The 19,194-nt window shown below is 50.8% G+C and overlaps 9 protein-coding genes across 9 annotated transcripts; 6 read left to right on the forward strand and 3 right to left on the reverse strand.

The window, feature by feature from the left end:
• Window position 1: 1 nt before the first annotated feature.
• dapB (dipeptidyl aminopeptidase dapB) lies at window positions 2-3,214 on the reverse strand. Its single transcript, XM_073688035.1, has 3 exons — window positions 628-3,214; window positions 306-575; window positions 2-251 (listed from the first exon to the last, which is right to left on the reverse strand). Exons 1-3 carry the CDS (start codon window positions 2,978-2,980, stop codon window positions 133-135), a joined length of 2,742 nt encoding a protein of 913 aa, XP_073552393.1. The 5' UTR covers window positions 2,981-3,214; the 3' UTR covers window positions 2-132.
• Window positions 3,215-3,793: 579 nt separating this feature from the next.
• On the forward strand, window positions 3,794-5,184 carry BDV59DRAFT_197910 (uncharacterized protein; the record flags this gene model as incomplete). Its single annotated transcript, XM_073693036.1, has 4 exons — window positions 3,794-4,112; window positions 4,175-4,599; window positions 4,649-4,818; window positions 4,878-5,184. 4 exons carry the CDS (start codon window positions 3,794-3,796, stop codon window positions 5,182-5,184), a joined length of 1,221 nt encoding a protein of 406 aa, XP_073552394.1.
• A 275-nt stretch (window positions 5,185-5,459) lies between these two features.
• Window positions 5,460-7,288, reverse strand: BDV59DRAFT_190563 (uncharacterized protein; the record flags this gene model as incomplete). Its single annotated transcript, XM_073691766.1, has 3 exons — window positions 5,460-6,234; window positions 6,285-7,108; window positions 7,172-7,288. 3 exons carry the CDS (start codon window positions 7,286-7,288, stop codon window positions 5,460-5,462), a joined length of 1,716 nt encoding a protein of 571 aa, XP_073552395.1.
• A 1,666-nt stretch (window positions 7,289-8,954) lies between these two features.
• Window positions 8,955-10,479, forward strand: BDV59DRAFT_168154 (transcription factor domain-containing protein; the record flags this gene model as incomplete). The annotated part of the gene is made up of 3 exons (XM_073688036.1): window positions 8,955-9,194; window positions 9,242-9,354; window positions 9,403-10,479. Coding segments are annotated over 3 exons (689 nt in total), but the record flags the coding sequence as incomplete, so codon positions are not given.
• Window positions 10,480-10,757: 278 nt separating this feature from the next.
• BDV59DRAFT_47678 (uncharacterized protein) lies at window positions 10,758-11,418 on the forward strand. Its single transcript, XM_073696465.1, has one exon. The coding sequence runs from the start codon at window positions 10,840-10,842 to the stop codon at window positions 11,236-11,238; it is 399 nt and encodes a 132-aa protein (XP_073552397.1). The 5' UTR covers window positions 10,758-10,839; the 3' UTR covers window positions 11,239-11,418.
• A 535-nt stretch (window positions 11,419-11,953) lies between these two features.
• Window positions 11,954-15,396, forward strand: BDV59DRAFT_47688 (uncharacterized protein). The gene is made up of 7 exons (XM_073696466.1): window positions 11,954-12,208; window positions 12,259-12,488; window positions 12,549-12,857; window positions 12,912-13,551; window positions 13,610-13,706; window positions 13,755-14,889; window positions 14,948-15,396. Exons 1-7 carry the CDS (start codon window positions 12,118-12,120, stop codon window positions 15,170-15,172), a joined length of 2,727 nt encoding a protein of 908 aa, XP_073552398.1. The 5' UTR covers window positions 11,954-12,117; the 3' UTR covers window positions 15,173-15,396.
• A 210-nt stretch (window positions 15,397-15,606) lies between these two features.
• Window positions 15,607-16,916, forward strand: BDV59DRAFT_168160 (uncharacterized protein). Its single transcript, XM_073688037.1, has 2 exons — window positions 15,607-15,832; window positions 15,893-16,916. The coding sequence occupies exons 1-2, from the start codon at window positions 15,670-15,672 to the stop codon at window positions 16,753-16,755; spliced, it is 1,026 nt and encodes a 341-aa protein (XP_073552399.1). The 5' UTR covers window positions 15,607-15,669; the 3' UTR covers window positions 16,756-16,916.
• A 195-nt stretch (window positions 16,917-17,111) lies between these two features.
• On the forward strand, window positions 17,112-17,900 carry BDV59DRAFT_47733 (GNAT family N-acetyltransferase). The gene has a single exon (XM_073696469.1). The coding sequence runs from the start codon at window positions 17,202-17,204 to the stop codon at window positions 17,769-17,771; it is 570 nt and encodes a 189-aa protein (XP_073552400.1). The 5' UTR covers window positions 17,112-17,201; the 3' UTR covers window positions 17,772-17,900.
• On the reverse strand, window positions 17,901-19,099 carry BDV59DRAFT_47732 (glutathione S-transferase). The gene is made up of 4 exons (XM_073696468.1): window positions 18,972-19,099; window positions 18,839-18,915; window positions 18,360-18,773; window positions 17,901-18,263 (listed from the first exon to the last, which is right to left on the reverse strand). Exons 1-4 carry the CDS (start codon window positions 19,021-19,023, stop codon window positions 18,030-18,032), a joined length of 777 nt encoding a protein of 258 aa, XP_073552401.1. The 5' UTR covers window positions 19,024-19,099; the 3' UTR covers window positions 17,901-18,029.
• Window positions 19,100-19,194: the final 95 nt, after the last annotated feature.

A 19,194-nucleotide genomic window follows, 5' to 3' on the forward strand; every position in this document is an offset into this window, starting at 1 on the left:
CGTGTCAAAGATGGGGTGTTTATATTGCAATGTAAATGGTGAAATGTTTGTACGAAAGTATCCTCCCCGTAACTCCAAGATGCTCCGGCAAATACAAACACTATGAATCATCTAACGCATAAACGAGCAAAATCAGTGCACAAAGACAGGGAGGGACCGCTTAAAGCGCTCCCACATGGACTCGTCCGGAACCGGGGAAGCGATGCGATGCCATTCGCCATTGAATGCATTGACAAGCCAGTTTGATAGGCCTGGTGGTGCAAATCAGCCTGTGTTTCTAAAGAGTAATGACACGCTAGACTCACGTTCATATACCATGTAATGCGCATTATGGAAGTAGATGCTATGGTCCGAATCTGGGTAAAAGTGCACGTCGTAATTCTGAACATTTGACAAGTCCAGCTTGTCGATCAGGGTGAGCGTGTTCTGCAGGTGTACATTATCGTCGGAAGCTCCATGCATGACGAGGAAGCGGACATTCTCTTCCAAAGCATCCATATCGGTGATGGACGCGTTGTCGTAGCCGGTTGGGTTATGCTGGGGCGTGTGCATGTAACGCTCAGTGTAGATCGAGTCTACGGTTCAAAGATTAGCTCGGACGTCATTGTTACAGGAGGGAATACATACCGTAGAACCGCCAGTCCGTAACAGGAGCGACTGCCATTCCGTACTGGAAGGTCTGTCCCGCATCCTGTTCAAGGGTCTTCAGAGTCATAAAGCCACCATAGCTCCAGCCCCAGATCGCCATGCGAGATTCATCCACGTAGGGCTTTTCGGCAAACATCTTTGCCGTCGTGATCTGGTCAATCGCTTCGTAGTATCCCAAGTTGCCTCGAATGATGCATCTGGCCTTGCGTCCAATAAACCCCGTGCCACGGCCGTCCAGCGTGACCACGATATAGCCCAAATTAGACGCGACGTACGACTGGAAGTCGATAGTGAATTTGCGGTCCACGGTCTGGGAGCCGGGGCCACCGTAGAGGAAGAACAGGACGGGGTACTTCTTAGACGGGTTAAAGTGAGGAGGCCGACGCTCCACCATCTGGAGGGTGTATCCGTCAATTGTCACATTAGAAAAGACTTTGCTAGGGATGGCATAAGTCTCCACCATACGAGCGAGGCCGGGGTTCTCCTCAATGGTTTCCTTGTAGACAACTTCATCGCCTTCGGTATTGATAATGGCCTGCCATGGGATTGAGGGCCCTTGGTAACTGAGCAAGGCATACGCTGTTCCGTCGGAGAAGGATACACGGTAGTAGCCGGGCTTGGAAGTGTCGGTCAAGGGTTTGAGATTGGATCCGTCTAGCTGCACTTGATACACATGGCGCTGCGTGGGTGTCTCCTTCGTAGCCACAAAATACACGAGACCCCTTTGCAAGTCAACCGCCGAGGGGGATTCCACGACTTCCCACTCACCTGTGGTAAGCATAACAGGCTCCGCATTGTCGAGGGGAGTGAAGTACGCGAGGTGATCGTAGCCATTATGGATAACAGTGTCGATATAGCCATCGTAAGGACGTCCCGCGTCTGGATCAGCAGGAATAAACCTCGTGGATTGCGACGGTTCAACCCAGCCGCCATCAAGACCGGCAACATCCTCCAATCGGACCAGTTTTCCGGTTCTAGACTTCGTGTCGATCAAAAAGATCTTCAGCAAGTCGCTTTCGCGGTTGGTCGCTCGAACGAGGACGTTGCTTTCGGCAGCCCACAGCACCTCAATGATAATGCGGTCATCATCCGCAAAGTCGTCGGCCATGTCGACCGGGAACACTTCATTCCTTTCAACATCATAGAACTGCAGGTTGACCACGGGGTTCGGGGCGCCGGCCTTGGGGTACTTGATCTGTCGGACATCGGGATAGTCCTCCAGTCCGGGGAGGGGTTTTTTGCCGGAAGGTCGCGACAGGAAATACTGAACCGGATATTCGGGCACAGTCGATTCATTCGTCCTCAGAAAGGCGATGTATTTGGCGTCATTGGACCACCAGGTGACGCTGTTCCCAGAAATGACCTCCTCCTCATACACCCAGTCAGGGACACCGTAGAACAGATCTTTCCCACCGTCCTTCGTAATGGGGATGACATTGTCCGAGGAGAGCTTCCGCAGATACAAGTTGCTTTCCCTCACAAAAACCACCCCATCGGACGTGGGCGACCAGACAGCGAGCTGCGCACGCCCGTCAGGAACACCGGGATCCAGCGGTTCCGCCGTTTGGGTGTCCACGTCGAAGATCCAATACACTCCTGTGTACGAATGTCTCCAATTCTTCTCGTAGTCAGACAATAACAGCACCTTTTTGAGGTCCGGACTAGGCCAGGTCATCCTGGGGACAAACGACTTCCCATCGGCATAAACAATGGCCTTTTTCATCAGCACGGTGCTCTGCAAGCTTTCCGCGTCATCGCCGTTCCGGCCACGGATATCCTCGACCCGCAGGAAACCCTCCTTCCCTTCCTCTCCAGCCTCCACCAACAAGCCGTCCTCCCCATTTGGCCCCGCAATCCACGAGATATCGTGAGACCGAGGCAGCCACTCGCCCGAGAGCACCTGTTTCAGCGTCACGGGCTTCCCGTCGCTGGTGATACCGGCGGTGGAGTCCGCCTCGTGTTGCTGGAGTGCTTCTGACGTCGCTTTGTAATCCGACCCCCCTTGTGTCAGGAACAGCACAAAGGCGAGCAGCCACCCAGCCACGCAGAGCAGCAGCAGGCCCCAGAAGATGCGACGCGCACGACCCCCAGAGGCCTTCTGCGTGGGGAGGAATGGATCGTCCGATCCTGCCTCTCCGTCTTCTACATCCCGGTATCGCGTATCTGTCGAAGGATCGAAGGCTTCGTCGAGCGTTTTGCCGTAAGAGTTGGTCATGAGGGCCGACTCAACAGAGAGCCCGGAATCGGAGGATGTCTGGGAGATCGCGGAGGAGGAACGCGGTCGGGTCATGGGGAGGAATTCGGCATTCTCGTCGGCTTCGGGTTTCCCCATTTTGCGTATGTCGCAAGAGGTTGGCGCGTGTATGGTGCCCGGGATACTGGAGGGAGCAATACGTCAAGCGCGGTTGCGGGTCTGATAAGGCCAGATGATGGTTATCGCCGCCGACCCCGGCTGAGATTGAGGGGACGGAGAGGCACCAATTCAGAACCTTTTGCAGACAAGAAAGTAGCGAGACTAATCCAGTGGCATTTGGAGAGAACAAAGAGAAGCCTTGGAAGGTTGGTGGTGGCGGAAAGTGAGATGGATGAGAAGTAAGAGTAAGCAAGACGTGACGTACCTTAGGTAAGGAAGGCTTGGCACGTGTTTACGAAGTAGACCGTTATTCAGCTGTATCCACATACTACCCATGTCTCTGCTTCTTCGGCCGCATTGATTGACCATCTTCTAATGAAAGTAAGGCTCATAGGACGGATTTCCCTCCTTACATATGATAATATTTAACGTTTCCCGGTTGCTAACTCATCTCCACGGCCAAGCATCTTCAAAGGCATAACGGTTGCCCATGTCCGGAAGCCGATCAATCGACTGACTTTGTAGATGTATTTCTACTCTGCAAATTTATAGCATTCGCCTAAATATGGATGGTCTATCATGCCGCTTACGTTATCGAACGTTGCAGCTAGGCCTTCTGTATCAGGATGGCATCTCCATGATAGCGGATACCCTAACGTGGGACAATCCCCACTCTAAGGGTGGAACAAGTTGATCTATTCCCCCAGAGTTGTGTCCAACTGCGTGCGAGATATAACAGGCCTGAGAGACGGGAACTTTCTATTGTTTATCAATTCATTTCTAGGATTTGCCATGGATTCTCCTACTCAAACTCCGCATCCGTTGCCTGTTCCTAGGGTCAAAGTCCTTTCACCGGGCTTTTCACTGATCCCACCTCTTTCGCGCCGGGGCTTTGGTCCAGGTATTATAATTCTAGTGCCTGACTCTACGCCGCCAGCGAACAGTATCATCAAGGGGTCTCCTTCTCCTGCACTAAAATGGGCGGAGGAGAGTTACGCTGTGATCGAGATCCGGGAGTCCGCGCTCCTCGAGGGAGACATTCTGGGCCGTGCCATCGAAGAGCTTCATCATGACGACACCTGTGTGCCAAAAGACTCTGTGGGATTAGTAGGTCAGTACAGGCCATGTTGCTTATTCTACACCGATCCGACCCTTGCTGATGGAGCACCATAGCATACGACCCGAACCTATGGGCCAAAGCGACACTCTCCAAGTCGTTTGGTGAGATCAAAGTAGCAGCTGTCTATTCTTCAGCTTCGGAAGCTTCATCCTTGGCATCGACACCAGTCCCTATTCTCCAGCATCTAGCAGGCGTTGCTTCGTCTAAGCTTCAAAGAACGCCGGATCTCTTCCAATACGCCTACGAGGACATGACAACTTCTAACTTTGCTATACCAAGTTCAGAGAAGTTTCACTGCGGTAACGAAGCTGTTTCTCATACTCGAAACCTGACATTCTTGAAAAAGCATATGAATGGGCCGTATTTTGATCTTGAGGCGATCTGGGATGAGCACACGTACTTCGAATTCGATCATCGTTCTGTCGAACACACAATGAGCACTATGGTACAAGAACCATATGTTAACCATATTCCAACAGTTAGTACAGTATTCAAAATGCTGGATGCTTGGCTCACCATTTATACAGATCACCGGTGGGATAGGACGAGATCGGCTGGCAAAGTTCTACCGGCATCACTTCATCTTCAACAACCCCCGGGATACTAAGATGGAACTCATCAGTCGAACTGTCGGTATTGATCGGGTTGTTGATGAGTTCATTATGACCCTTACTCATGACTCTGAGATCGATTGGTTGTGAGTGACGTCCTGATCGCCAAACTTGGGTGTTACGAGCAGCAACTTATTCATTCCAGGCTTCCGAAGGTTCCCCCAACGGGTCGCAAACTCGAGATCCCTTTGACTGCTGTGGTTAACGTTAGGGGTGACCGTTTATATCACGAGCATATTTCGTGGGATCAAGCCACTGTTCTGGTGCAGTTAGGTGTCTTGCCAGAATATCTTCCCTATCCGTACGCTTTGCCCGATGGTCGGACTCCTTCGCCTGGCAAGAAATTCGAAATTTTGGTTCCTAGTGCCGGGGTAGAAACTGTAAAAAAGATGCGTGACAAGAATTCTATCCCTTCAAACCACCTGTTTGAAGGTGGCATTCGCGAGGTCTAGCAGATTTTCTTGAGATTTTTATCTACAGATAAAGAATAGATAAACATTTAACCAACCGCATCATACCTACGTAGTAAACTGTACTAATAAATTTGTTAGCCTTGATAGACGAGATAATTGATGATACCATACAAAATCAGTCAGTAGAACCCAAGAAGTATTCCCTCTAGGAAAAATGAACAAGGTAGGTAAGGGAAGGCCAACGACAGGATGTATAATAATGCATAAACATCGGCCAAAGACTAACATATGAAAGCTATTGACGAGGTAAGAGATTATGAGCGCCGAGCCCACTCTTGAGTAATCCCACGATAGTCGTGAATAGTATAACCCTCGAACATCTCCTTCATCAGCGTAGATTTCCGTCGCCTGTTAACGCCCAGGTCTGAGAGTAGCATGTCTACATATGGGATTGCATCATAGACAAATTCTAGGTACCACGATGAAAAGCCACACGGATAGCGATGCCTACCATATCGACTCATGAGGGCAGTCTGTCGATACACATCCGAAGTGTCAATGCGAAGCTTGCCGTTTAAGTACGCATACACCCACAAAGCCTGGGTCTCGGCGATGATAACATTGCTTGTACTGTGAACCATCTTCATATAGGCAAGGGAATAGTCGGAGTCCGATGTGAGGCCTGGTGGAGCAATACCCCTGTAAAGACGGAAAGGACTAGCATCCTGCTTGTAAGGAATTCGTGGCGGCGGATTGCGAAGATATGGGAATCGACCAAGAATTTCGTCATCTGCAGCGGAGTCAAGCTCCTCCCATAGGCGTTCCTCCTGCTCATTACGGTGACGGCTAGGAATGCCGAGTCGAGCATCCAGACCTTCGGGCTTGTATTCCATAGTGGAACCCAGCTTCCATCCTGTGATAGCGACTAACGCATCTGTGTGAATGCTTGTACCGTCGGTGAAAGTAACAGCCCCGCCTCCTGATAAATAGTCGATGTCTTTCTTAGTAATTTCGACCTGGCCAGACCGGATATAATCGTGAATATCGGACGGATAGTTGAGAATACCAACTCTCGCAGACCAGAACAGACTAATAGGACATCAGCGACAAAAACTACACAGGAATGGCGGATACTCTACCTCTCAAAAGGCTCAAGATATCTTAAACATCTCTCTTTTCGATACCCATTGGCGTCAATGACGCCTGTGCGGTTTCCTTCCCAGAACTTGTGCACACACCATCTTCCGAAACGAGTTTCGTGGAGTGCTTTCCTGATCAATGAAAATCCATCAAAATTACCCCAGATGCAGGGGCTGAACCAAGTGAAGAAGCGCATGGTTGCGAGAAGCTCTAGCTTCGTTATGGAACCTGCAAATGGAACCCACGGAGAACTCATCCAGACGGCGCCGCCACCGGATTCTCGGATGACCCAGTCTACCTTTTTACCATTCGAGGCCATCAGGTGTACAACATCATACCCTGTTTTGGATGCGCCCACCACAGTCACTGACTTAACAGTTGGGTCCTGTGCGATCCTGCTCCCTTCCGACCGCAATTGTGTATGATCAATAATTGGTCGCTGAAAGTCCTCTTTGCCATTTATTTTGATCGTATTAGGGGTGGAAGAAAGGCCGCTGCTTACTATAAGCTTATTGCAGGTATACTGGATGAGGCGAGTCTGTTCTGTCCCATTCGTATTTTCCACCCAGACTTTCCATCCACTGTCCAACTTGTGGACTTCCAGGGCCCGCGTGTTGAACCGTATTCGGCGACGCAAATCGAAGTGATCTGCAAAGTCATTGAGATATCCGTGAAGGGTATATCCAGGTATGTGGGAATCTTCTGTCACTCCGTACTTTTCGCCCATGGGAAAGTCACTGAACTCATAGGTACCCCCAAGATTATTAGTTTTGAGACCCTCATAGCAGTTTTCTTCAGACCAAACTCCCCCTAATGTTGAGCGCTACAGCCGTCAGAGTTGTTTTACGTGATATGTATGTGATAACTATTGGAATGTGGGACTGACCTTTTCGAACATGACTAGGTTGGTTGTAGGAGACAGTTCCAGATACGTCTTTGCTGCTGCAAGGCCACCGATGCCTGTCCCAACCACAATGACTTCGGCATGTTGTTCTTCATGCATTTCCACCTTATTCGACATGGGATATGCCACATGGAAACTTGAAAGGATGAGAGCCGACGCACTGTCAGCAATATATTCATGTACATTGCTAGTCTCTCGCTCTCCAATTACCCCCTTTTCCTTCTCGTAGCATACGTGGGAAACGAGATAATCTGAAGATAGTGACCCCATGTGACTCCCTTGCGTGGGAGAAAAGTGGGGAGAGTGGGACACGAGGATGTATGAGATACGCACACCATAGGACAAAGAGCTACGCTAGGCCACTACGTACCGGGACGGCACTGATAAAAGTGCGGGGTGATGAGGGATTGGAATGCCGAACAGGGCATAAGTGCCATGTCGCATGTATTCTTCCCATGCCTTTCTCATAATTGTTGGATATCCCATAGTTAGCCCCTTAAGCGGCCAGTAGGCAGTTATGCCTACCGACAAACCGAGATCACAGGTTCGACAGCCTGCCAGGCGTCATCGCTGTACAGTCCCGGGATGTGCGAAGTCATTCACCAGGTTGTCCCACCTTCAGCGGCATGCGCAGAACCACTCGACGACACAGTGGGTATGCGGCCGATGTAATGCGGCCTTCAAGAGATTGGACCTACTGGGTAAGCATTTAACAACAAATACGGAAAGCCCATAGAATGTGACCGCCGTCTAATTCACTCCAGAGCGCCATAAGGCTCGACATATGGCCAAGGATAACCTGGCTGGCGGAGCAGGGCTTGGGACACTCCATACTCGGCGAAAGACCATAACTGATGTGCAACTTCCTGATCCCCCAGGATTCAGTGCGTGCCAAGGGCTGGATATTGTAGAGACGTCGCGTACTAGTCCACTGGCGCCATCACGCAATGAGGCCGTACCAGATGATCCCAATGGAGCCTCTATCATAGAAACACACTCTCGCCATAATTGCATCGCGACCCCCGAACAACCAAGGACCGATATTGCAAATGCAGTCACTCCATCGGTGGACTTGTGTGAATTGGGAAGCATGTACCATGACACAAGTTTCGATTTGGTACATTTCGATGTGATGGGGTTCGGCCGTCTTCTGTCTCCCGAATTACCCTCCTTGACCCGGTGCAGCGAAGAATACAATACGGGTAAAGAGTTGCCGCAAGATTCGCTTTTTCCTTGCTCTCCGCATAGTGAGCCACGTACAGAATCACTCTCCGACGTAATTGGTGGACAAGAGGCTGTAGTTCCCTCACCTCGCCGAGCCGCAGCGCAGAAAGGAGAAAGAAATGTTCCTGTGTCTGGGCCTTTATCGGGCATGAACGATAAATCCCGTTTTGGGAATTCTACTGTATGTTGGTCTACTCCCGATGGCATATTCCGGGTATTATACTGATGGAACAGGTGGTCTGTTTAGTCCACTAGGGTTTTGATCCATGATCTTGCCACGCCCGTACCCAACGAAGATGGGGAAACTGTCGTAGTGGGCAGCCAATCTAACAGTATAACCATCACTAACGCTAAGCGGAACGAAATAATAGGCCTGCTAGCCGATACCCGGCCGGTATCTCCTGATGGAACGCTTGTGGATGGAAACACACCGTTATTGTCACTTGATCAGATGCAGGAATACCTGGATCTATTTTTCGGCTACTTTAACAAATCTTATCCCATGGTTCACGATGCAACATTTGAAATGACCAGTGCTGATCCAATGTTTCTGCTGTCAATGATTATACTAGGAGCAACGTACAAAGACAAAGATTCACATCAGCTATCAGTTACGTTGTATGACGCGATTGTTCCATATATCCTGAGTGGCTTAATGAGCATCCCAATTCCGGACCTATCAACATTGCAAGCATTCTTGATTCTTGAATGCTATGGAATGTACAGGGCTGGACCATACCAGCGAGAGAATGCGATCCTTATACATACACTTTTGTTTGAAGTACGTATGTCTATGGGAATATATTAACTCATTTCTGATTTTGCTAGGCAATACGAAGAGTCTCCAGATATCACGTCCGGGGCGGGATTATGCTTCCCAATCGTTTGCCTTGTCGGGACGGTCGTTGGAAAGCATTCGCGTATGCTGAACAATTCAAAAGGTATTCAATCCTGCTGGAAGCAGATCTTGGGACTAATTCCAGATGCAGGCTCATATTATTCGTTTTTATGTGGGATACGCAGAATGTTTCTTGCTATTCGGTCATGCCCAATATGTCGACACATAATATCCAAGTTCCCCTTCCATGTGCTCATGAGATATGGGCAGCGAACACAGAAGCTGCATGGGACCGAGCCCAAGCTATTTATGCCGAACCACCGAACTTCCATGACACTGTCAAATACCTTGTCGACGGGGATGACAAACACCTTGGCATACCCATGGATCGACTGTCGTTGACACTTTTGCTTCACGGACTGATGTCCATGTGCAATGATATAGCACATTTTGACAACCGTTCCATATACCTGACCGATATGGATCATGACAAGATGTCACGGACATCCTGGCGCGGTCGTATGACGCACGCTCTAGAGATATGGAAAGCAAAATATGATGCATACACCATGTCCTCTTTCCAGAGGCGGCATGGTCTTGATGCCAATGCCAATAGCCGGAAAGAGGAAATCGCTCTTCTGAGCCTGTATCATACTGCCCATATCGTCATTAACTCTGAGATCCGACACCTTCAAGTAGCTGCAGGTGCGAAGGCCATTTTTGGCCATGTTGTGATGCCGGAAGATCGAGAGGCGAGCACCAGATGGGTTGAACAATGGATTCATAGCGAGACATCCGCCGCTGACCATGCGGTCTGGCATTCTGCACAGATGCTTCGGGAAGGCATCCTTAATCTTGAAAACTGGGATGTAAACGGAGTATTTCATTACCCATGGTGCCTTGTGATTGCAACTCTTACTTGCTGGACTTTTCATCACATCGGACGCTCCGGATTGGAAAGCAAGGGGTGTAAGCACTTGGACGCTTCGAATATGGCTCGAAACGAATCACAGGATTTGATGAACAATATGGTTTCACTTATGGCCTCTGTATCGCCGATCAATATTAGGCGTACATTGAAAAACTCCTGCACACATGGCCTGACGATCGAAGTCGCTCGATATCTGGGAACCGTACGCTGGACAGCGGCGTTTGAAGCTATGAAGCTATTACAGGAACTATCTACTGCAATATGAGAGAGATATTATATTCACAAGAATAATGAAAGACCGTGTGAACTACATTAATTCGTATGCCTTGTCAACTTCTACTCTTGGCAAGTGAAGGCACTCGAAGAATCTGCGAAATTCGGATGCGCTTTGAAGTGCCCGTTCGTGGACAGTCGGGTGCGTTATGGGTACTCACTATTTCTGGCGGGATATTTTGGTGCGACATTGGAGGCGACGCATGTCTCCACGGGGAGTAAATTCTATAACTGACCACACGGCTGTTAGGATTAAGAGTAGCCACATATTGAGAGACCGTCTAATCACATGCAGATTAAGCCATCGCTAGATTTAGATCTATATGATAGATGAAATACACTACGCCTACATATGATGTTACTGAATAATGGCCCTTGTTATTAATGCAGAGCTTTCGATATCCTAGCAGTAGCACGGTCATTCAACTGATTTTGCTGCATTCTGCTTACCAGTACAGAATAGTCCCAGGTCACCAGCTTGTAAGCCTGGGTGAAGAAGGAGGCTTAGACTTGACACAGCTAGACGTACTCTGTATGCTCTTGACCCATCATGTATGTCCGGGTTGCAAAGCCATCCACGACAAGCGTCGGGGTAGGAGGCGTCACGATAATCACAGGAATAGACAACTTGGGGGACTTGCTGGAGACCTTCCTGTGAAAGTCTTTCTTCAAACAGCGCTTAGTTCTCATGCCATTGAACAAGTCATACAGCTTGGGGAGTACCTTCTTGTAGGCGTCGATTCGGAGATGTTTCGACATGGTGGGTCACAATGGAGGCGATAAAGAAATTGCGATCAGCGAAGGGAATCCGGAGGAGACGATGAAGTATGGCGTACGTAGGAGAGGATCGATTGATCTATTTGGAGGTGAAGCTCATGTCTGGCCTGGGAATTCGGGGTATTTATGATCTCGTTCTGCGTTTGTGGTATATCCCGGGTTGATGATTGGGAAGTTCCATCCGGATAGATTCCATCCACGCAGAGACCATGAATCACGGCATATTCAAGACAACCTGAGGCAGGGGCAGTTGACGTGAAGGAGATCGTGGGATCTTGAGTATTGCACAGACGCCCTAGGAGTCCGGGGACACAATAGGCATCAATCGACCCAGAATAGCAACGCAACTCCCACTATCGAGTAGGCTATTTGTCGATCTCCTCTCGAGTGGCTGATCCACAGGGCTGAGCCCCTCTGGACGCGTCAGGGGAATTCCCAATTTTATAATTGCAGGAGAATATTCCGGACGGGGTCCCGGTACCGCTGGTAATACCCAAAGTGGCGAGTGATAAAGTTGAAGCGGGAAGAAAGTGTGACCTCACCCGTATCATCATCATCTCTTCATCGTCCTCTCCCTCCTCATTCTCTTTCTCCTCCTTTTTCTCCTTTTCTCCTCCTCTTCCCTCCCCATCTCTCGCTTTTTCTCCTTCGTACGCCGACTCTCCTCCGCCGTTCCACTCAATTCCTGCATCTCACCCACCCTGTATCTCGGCATTGGCGCCAAAAAACGTCATCTTCCTGTCCCCGGCCTGGTTCCGCTAGGCAGCCGGATTCTGCCCTATCACTTGGCGTTCTTCTTTCTGGTTGGATACAATCGCATCTATATAAGGTCCATGTGCCTCTGATCAGGTGCCTCAATCACTTGGAACGCTCGTGGTGCTCAACATGTCGGAGATTCCTCCCAGTGCCGACGGCGCGGCGACCGATCGACCGTCGGATACCCCCAGTCAGATCCTCACCGGAAAGCAGGAACATTGTACGTGATTCGTTCGCGCGGCTTGTGCCAGACCGTACTAATCGGACCAGATCTCAAGCGCGAGCTCATCGCCCGCCAGGTCGAGAGTGAAATCTCCGAGTTGAACTCCCCCACCGCCCTCCAACGCTTCGGTGCTCCCTTCAGATCGGAATTCGGCGAAGTCGCCCCTGTCGACTCGGAACTTCCTATCCTTCGCTACATCTTCGTCCATCATGTGCGGAATTTTCCCTTCCTCGACCAGGCCCGCGAGAAAGAATTTTGGCAGGACAAGTTGCAGGTGGTGCGCATCCTCCCGCGTTGGCGTCAGTGAGGGGCCAGGTCACTGACCCTTCCACCACAGTTCCTAGAATCGTTCGCAAAGAAAAATGTCTCATCATCGGAGGACCGCTTGGAGGAGACAAAGCGCCGGAAGTTGGCCCGGAAATGCGAGAAACTCGTCGAGCTCATGATGGTCTCGGGGATTCCCACCGCATCGGGTTATGAGGAGCGCATTCAATTTTCCGAAATGGAGGTGGTCGATCGCGGCGCCAACGAGAAAGGTCTCCTGGTGAACATGCCCGAGGGCGATGCGATCAACGGTTGGGATATCAATGTGGCCGCCGTGCGAATCACCTCCGTCCGACGGACAGTCCGGTATCATCAACACGCAGTAAGGCCTTTCCCCCGATCGATGTCCACAACCCCATCGCTAATCGCTACACAGGAATTCCTCATCCGCGTCCGGCGCGAAGGCCACCCGGAGATCTATGTCGCCCGCAGATATGGAGAATTTGCCAAACTTCACAGGCGCCTACGCACCGAGTTCCCTGGAAAGCCGTTGGCTGCTCTTCCCCGCAAGAACAAGTCGTCCACCTCGTCTTCGAGCTTCTTCAGCTATGGCGATGACGATGCTTCCTCCGTCTCCTCCATTTCGACACAAAGCGCCAGCACTCCTGAAGAAGGACAATCCAACACCTATCTCACCCCTGGGACCCACCACCTCCATCGCTCGTTGTCCCGGTCGTCTCTGCGATCTTCCCTAGGACGGCCAAAGTCGCCCAATTTATCCGGGGAGGCTCCTCGCGAGACTGTCCTGTACAGAGAAGAGCAAAGAGTCTCGCTTCGCGCTTTCCTTCGTACACTATTGCAGAACAAACGTATGGCCGAGTCAAAGGCCCTGGAGGAGTTCCTCACGAGCCAGCCTGTCTCGCTGAACGAGGAAGAGAATCTCGATATGGAGAGGAGGAAAGAGGTGGACGCCGTTCGGGTAGAGGAGCAGAAGCGATTCTATGAGATCGCACGGCAGCGAGCTGCTGAGTTAGACGTGTATATGGAGAATTTCCGCCGTGACATTGTCGAAAGCAGTATGTACCAATCATCAGCTATCTCTCGATATGGTGCTAACCGTTGACTTCATTGCAGATGGCCTGACCAAGCTGTTTGCGGAGATCCGTGAGAAGGAAAAGATTGAAGATCTCAGCCCTCAGTATCAAAAATTCGCTGAGTGGCTTCGCATTGAGTATGTTTCCGCTCAATACTCCTCGTCGGTCTTCGCTGATAAATCTAGGGTTGCTGCTACTCTCTACCATCTGTTCCTGGCCGAGGACAACTCTCCCGAACTCTTTGCTCAGTTCAAAAGAATACATTCTTTGGTCCCCTACACGTTACTGAAAAATGTGATCCGTATTGCCAACCCCGCCGCTGTGATGTCAGGGGTGTTGGATCTTTTCCTCGCTCAACCTTTCGGTTCACGTTCCCTTCTACAGCGGATTTTCTCCATGACGTTGAACGATGGCATCAGGGCTTTCCAGAAGACCATTGACGCGCTGGCCGCGAAAGTCGGGGACCCTATTATCTGTCAGAAACTCAAGGCCTTTACAGACGCAGATGAGGACATTAAAAATGAAATCCGAGACGAGTCTACGGCAGAGGACCTTGATCTCATCGTGGCGATCCTTCGGTCCGATCTCCTCCCTCACGAGCTCGCACCGGAACAGTTTGAAAAGGTGTTCAATTCCTATGTCGCCTGGAATTATACTGTCGAGAACACTGATGAAGAATTGAGGGAAGAGGCGCAATGGTTTGCCCACGTGAAGCAACTACTCAAGCTCTACACGCGACAGCGGGACAAGGCTATGATGTTAAGCATCATCGAGGAGCCCGTCACCCTCCAGTTGTTCCGTGACCTCTTCACGATTTTCTACGAGCCTCTTGTGCGTGTTTACAAATCCGCGAATGTCTACAGTAGTATTACGGATTTTGCACAGTTCGCCGATGATGCTATCTCCGTGATCGAGAAGTGTCAGCGACAGGATGTATCCGCTGATCCCAATCAGACGGTCCAAGCTTTCATCGACCTTTGCGAACGTCATCAAGCGAACTTCTACAAATTCGTCCACGAAGTACACCTCCATGACAACGGGCTATTTGGCTCATTGATGGCATGGATTGAGGATATCTTGAATTTCTTGCGCCGTGGCCCACAGGGTGGCGCTCTTGACATGAACGCCCTTTTACATGGAGCCAAGGACGTTGGGCAGATTGACAAGGAGAAGGCATTGGAAGAGATAAACGCTCTTATTCAATGGCACGAGGACCGGAAACGCTGGCATCTCAACAAGACACGACAGAAAATGGCAGCGGAAGGAACAACGACCGAAGCATTCCCCACGTTCAAGGGAAGCGACTTCGGTCTTTACGAGGTACGTCGCTAGAAGGACTCCTTGCTGCATTCTAGTAGTTTTCTAATTGTGTATTTAGGCCGACCTTGAAGATCTCGCTATATCGGATGATGATTCCGAGCCTTCGGATGAACTTGACGACGAGGAGGACCACGATCCGATAAGCGCGGAACGGAAGCGTCGGGTGAAGAAACAAGACCAGCTTCGGCGCACGGCCGGGGAGCCGGTCAAACCCGAGGTCTCCGAGATTTTCAAGCTGTCCGAGTCGTTTGGGATGATGCTGCGTATGGTTCTTGCAGAGTAACTCCACTGTTTGCTCGTGCGATAGATACCCATGTGTTGGATTTGCATTGCTGTGTTGCATTGATTGGATTGCATGGACTGGCTGGTAGACAGGCTCGTGACATGAGTAGGTTTGTTTCTTGTTGATATATTGACTCTATTGACATGCTAGAAGTGCGTTGCATGTATACATACTGTTCTATAGATATGCTATTCCAAGTTGTCCACAGCTCCCCTCTGTATGGTCTTCTCTGTATGCTCTTCCCTTACTAGAGTTCATACCATGTTCGCAAGGACTTGATTATCGACAGCCGCGATGTGTCGGTCTGTATGTAGTCCAAAGTAGAACTGCTCTATATAGATCGTGGCGGGCGCTAAACCCTTTTCGCCCCGCAATGACAGGGAGTTTCCATGGCGACCTCCACTGCATCTGTCGCATCTCCGACCTCGTCATCTCCGGATCTCTTGTCTTCCGGGCTGCTTTATATGCCCTCTTTCTGCTAGATCTTATTTGAGAGCATGCTATCACCCCATAAGAACCCCAGCGCGAAACCATCCCCTCGCAGTTCCGTCCCACTGCGGGGGTTATTCTCCAACGGGGTATGGTACTGCAACTGTCCCAAACGACTTCCAGCCGCCAAACTAGAGACCAGAAACCACGGCCAGAACCATGGAAAATGGTGTAAGTTCTTGGATCTAGATCCCGATGTCCACGCGACAGCACCTCCCTCACACGATCCAGTTTACACCTGCCAACTGCCCCCACACCAACGCTGCGACTTCTTCCTTTGGGTCAGTGACGCCCAAGCCCGCGAGAAGATGACCGTTCTATCCAACTCCGCCTCTGAGTCCTCCATCCCGGGCCCACAAACCCCCTCCAAGCCGCCCCGAACCGGTAGAACCGGCCTACTCACCCCGCAAACCGAGCGTCCCTTCCGGACCGGCCCCGCCCCGGTCCTCGCGACACCATCCCGGAGCGCCAAAGCGCGCATGATGTCTGAAGACACAGACGAGTTCGACTGGGGCGACACGGTCGACGACGACGACTTTGAGAAGCTGTTGAGCCAGCCGCCACGTCAGCCGGACTTTGGACACAACCCCGCCGCCGACGCCAGTTTTGCCTCCTCGGACTTCACGTATAGTCCGCGGAAGACGCCACGGACGGACAGCTTCACCAGCCCAGGGAAGCGCAAGTTCTCGGGTATGGAGCGGGAGGACGCGATGACTCCGACGTCGCTGTTCTCGTCGCACACCCCGTCCCAGTCGTTCCCGCCGTCGTCGATGGATATCTCGGAGACACCGACGCCGAGTAAGTATCGGAATGCGCTGGCGGCGGATTCGGAGGATACGTCGGAGCTGGCACGACAGGTGGTAAAGGTGCTGGAGAGCCATGGGACGGTTGTGCCCCGGCGCGCGATGGAGGAGTTGACGGCGTTGCTGAACCGGCATGATTTGAAGATGAAGGGGGTCGTCCGTGGGCGGGATATTTCGCGGGCGGCGGTGAAGAAGAAGGAGAATGAGATCTCTATTCTGAATGAGCGGATCGCAAGTTTGGAGGCGCAGAGGGAGATGGATAGTAGTGTCTTTGAGGGGTTGGACGAGTGATGGCCGTCAAGTGTGATTGATTCTGATATGATACCCAAGCTATGCCGTAAGTATGCATGGTTATTGTTTCGTATGTTTGGTTTGTTCTATGGTCATTTTCGCGTATGATTGTGATGGTAACTCGCCTGATGTTTTGTATGGGGATGTATACTAAGTTACCTAGGTAGATAAGGTAGTACCTCATCAAATTGGTATTTACATGTGTTACTATCATTTTTATGTCTAAGGCACCTACTACTAGCATTCAAATGGGCAGACATGATAAGTATTGGTCTTCCAGAACGTGTTGAAGGCGCCACCCAGCGACCCGGGATATCACTCCCAGTGAGTCACTTGCTTATTTCCCTAAGGATCCACTTGGACACTGTGGAAGTCCTTAGGTACTATCTACTGTTAAACACTTGAACACCATAAGATTCCCAATTCTTTTAATTGCCACTACAAGCATGAGCTGCAACCATCCATCTCAGTCGCACTTCAAACTCGAAATCCTGGACCTGCCTTGGTCCCACCAGGATAGCGAATACCTTCGACGACTCCAACGGGAAGAAATTCACGCGACTTACGGCCGACCTGACAGTGAGCCAGGAACCCCGCCATCGGCGGACGACATCTCTATCTTTGTGGTCGCATATCTCTACACTTCTCCGAGCTCTAATACAGACGACTACGTTTCCAGTGGTGTCCCAATCGCATGTGGAGCGCTTCGTGCTCTACCCCAAGGAGAACACGCCCCCGGGGACGTGGAAATCAAACGAATGTATGTTCACCAGGACTACCGAGGAAGGCCCTGGTCAGCAGCACAGGCTGTGCTGGCAGCACTTGAAGAAAGGGCGAGGGGGAGAGGGTGGACGAGGGTGGTCCTTGAGACCGGATCGTTGCAGACTGCGGCGATCAAGTTCTATCAACGCGAGGGCTACACGGAGATTCCAAAGTTCGGGGTCTACGCCCAATCCGCCCTTTCGCTATGTTTTGGAAAGACTTTGCCTGCGGATAGAGAATGCGGGCACGTATGATGGTCAGTGAGAGGCAGCTACGTATGTATATATATGAGGTTACAGGCGTTTGGACACCGAAAAAACGAGAGCAAGATCCGACGCTTTAATAATAGAAATACCTGGGGCCGCCCAACGGCGTATGACTGAGGTAGTTTCCCTATACCAAAGACCTGGACGACCCGCACACGTTTCAAAAGGCCGTAGGTATCGCTATGTACGCTTCCTATGAATCAATGTAACCTCCTAGTTATGGGTAAATTTGATAGTTATGGGCATTTATGCGCTCTTAGGCGCGTGGAACGTCCAGTCTTCTGGGAAAGTTCCGAACTGGATATCATCTCGTCCGCGAAAGATATCATCGTAGTGCTCAATACGAGATTCGGGGTTTTCGGCCTGGAGATAATAGCTGTGCACCAGCTTCCTCAACGAGGGATCATTCCACATTGTCTCCATCCACCTCAGGGCATCTGGGCTACCATGGTCGAGGGGGAGATTGTATGTGCGAATGCGCTGTTATGGTCGTTAGCATTGATCTGCTCTCCCACACTTGCCTTCCTTGAACCGTAACTTGTGCAAGGACGCCAAAAGAAAATAGAATGTGCATACCCATAGAACAGGCCAGAAGAACGCATCGGCAATGCTAAATCCGCCAAACAGAAACCCTTCATCCTTTTCATTGAGTTGGGCGAGTCGATCCTTGGTCGCCTTGCGTGCGTCGTCCCAAATAGCTAGAGCACGCCTGACTTCTTTCTTCGCTTCCTCAGACACGGGGATATTACCGGTATACTGGGCAATAAAGTTGGTGCCATAGTTATTTCTCAGGGCGCTGAAGCCAGAGTGCATCTGGGCTGCGGCACTGCGGGCCAGCGCTCTTAGCTGAGGATCACGCGGCCACAGTGGTAAACTCGGGTTGGACTCGGCGAGAAATTCACAAATCGCGAGAGAATCGCCAATGTGGATGTTGCCCAAGGAGCGGGATCGCACCACAGGAACGAGACCGGTGGGGGAGACGGTGCGGGCCTACTTTGTTAGCACGAGAGCGGACGTTGGCTACTATTCTGGTCCCCTGCGAAGGGCCAACGTACATCATGTAGGGGGATCATTTGAGAAGTATAGGGGATTTGAAAGTACTCAAGGACCGTTTCCACCCGTGCCGTCCAGCCTGGGAGATGTGAGCCACAGCGTACTTTTCTTACACGAAGGTCAGAGAAGCAGTACTGGAATATCGGGTATAAGTCCCGATCAAGTGACAGTCCGGTTGTTCATCCATGGTGAAAAAAATTATGTTTGTGGTGTGGAAATGAGCTGGACGAGTCCAAGATATCGAGAGAAAACTTCGAGGTTATAACATAAGGTTCTGGTGACTCATTGTTCCCGTGGCTCAATCTGGAGGTCAATTACCCCCCTCGTCGCCACATTTGGAATATTCGAACCCTCCAAT

The sequence above is a fragment of the Aspergillus ambiguus genome (genome assembly GCF_047715705.1).
Source record: "Aspergillus ambiguus strain CBS 117.58 unplaced genomic scaffold BDV59scaffold_2, whole genome shotgun sequence".
NCBI classification, from domain to species: domain Eukaryota; kingdom Fungi; phylum Ascomycota; class Eurotiomycetes; order Eurotiales; family Aspergillaceae; genus Aspergillus; species Aspergillus ambiguus.

Bases quoted from the DNA above. Each gene is read 5' to 3' on its own strand.
- BDV59DRAFT_47678 (XM_073696465.1), top strand. From the start codon at position 10,840: ATGCAGAGCTTTCGATATCCTAGCAGTAGCACGGTCATTCAACTGATT.
- BDV59DRAFT_47733 (XM_073696469.1), top strand. From the start codon at position 17,202: ATGAGCTGCAACCATCCATCTCAGTCGCACTTCAAACTCGAAATCCTG.
- BDV59DRAFT_47688 (XM_073696466.1), top strand. From the start codon at position 12,118: ATGTCGGAGATTCCTCCCAGTGCCGACGGCGCGGCGACCGATCGACCG. The intron at 12,489-12,548 runs GTGCGCATCCTC...CTTCCACCACAG, and splicing joins GGCAGGACAAGTTGCAGGTG to TTCCTAGAATCGTTCGCAAA. The intron at 12,858-12,911 runs GTAAGGCCTTTC...ATCGCTACACAG, and splicing joins TCCGGTATCATCAACACGCA to GAATTCCTCATCCGCGTCCG.
- BDV59DRAFT_47732 (XM_073696468.1), bottom strand. From the start codon at position 19,023: ATGGATGAACAACCGGACTGTCACTTGATCGGGACTTATACCCGATAT. The intron at 18,916-18,971 runs GTACTGCTTCTC...CACATCTCCCAG, and splicing joins GACTTATACCCGATATTCCA to GCTGGACGGCACGGGTGGAA. The intron at 18,264-18,359 runs GTATGCACATTC...CGACCATAACAG, and splicing joins TCTTCTGGCCTGTTCTATGG to CGCATTCGCACATACAATCT.
- dapB (XM_073688035.1), bottom strand. From the start codon at position 2,980: ATGGGGAAACCCGAAGCCGACGAGAATGCCGAATTCCTCCCCATGACC. The intron at 576-627 runs GTATGTATTCCC...TTTGAACCGTAG, and splicing joins TACGGACTGGCGGTTCTACG to ACTCGATCTACACTGAGCGT. The intron at 252-305 runs GTGAGTCTAGCG...TTGCACCACCAG, and splicing joins GCATTACATGGTATATGAAC to GCCTATCAAACTGGCTTGTC.
- BDV59DRAFT_168160 (XM_073688037.1), top strand. From the start codon at position 15,670: ATGCTATCACCCCATAAGAACCCCAGCGCGAAACCATCCCCTCGCAGT. The intron at 15,833-15,892 runs GTAAGTTCTTGG...CACACGATCCAG, and splicing joins CCAGAACCATGGAAAATGGT to TTTACACCTGCCAACTGCCC.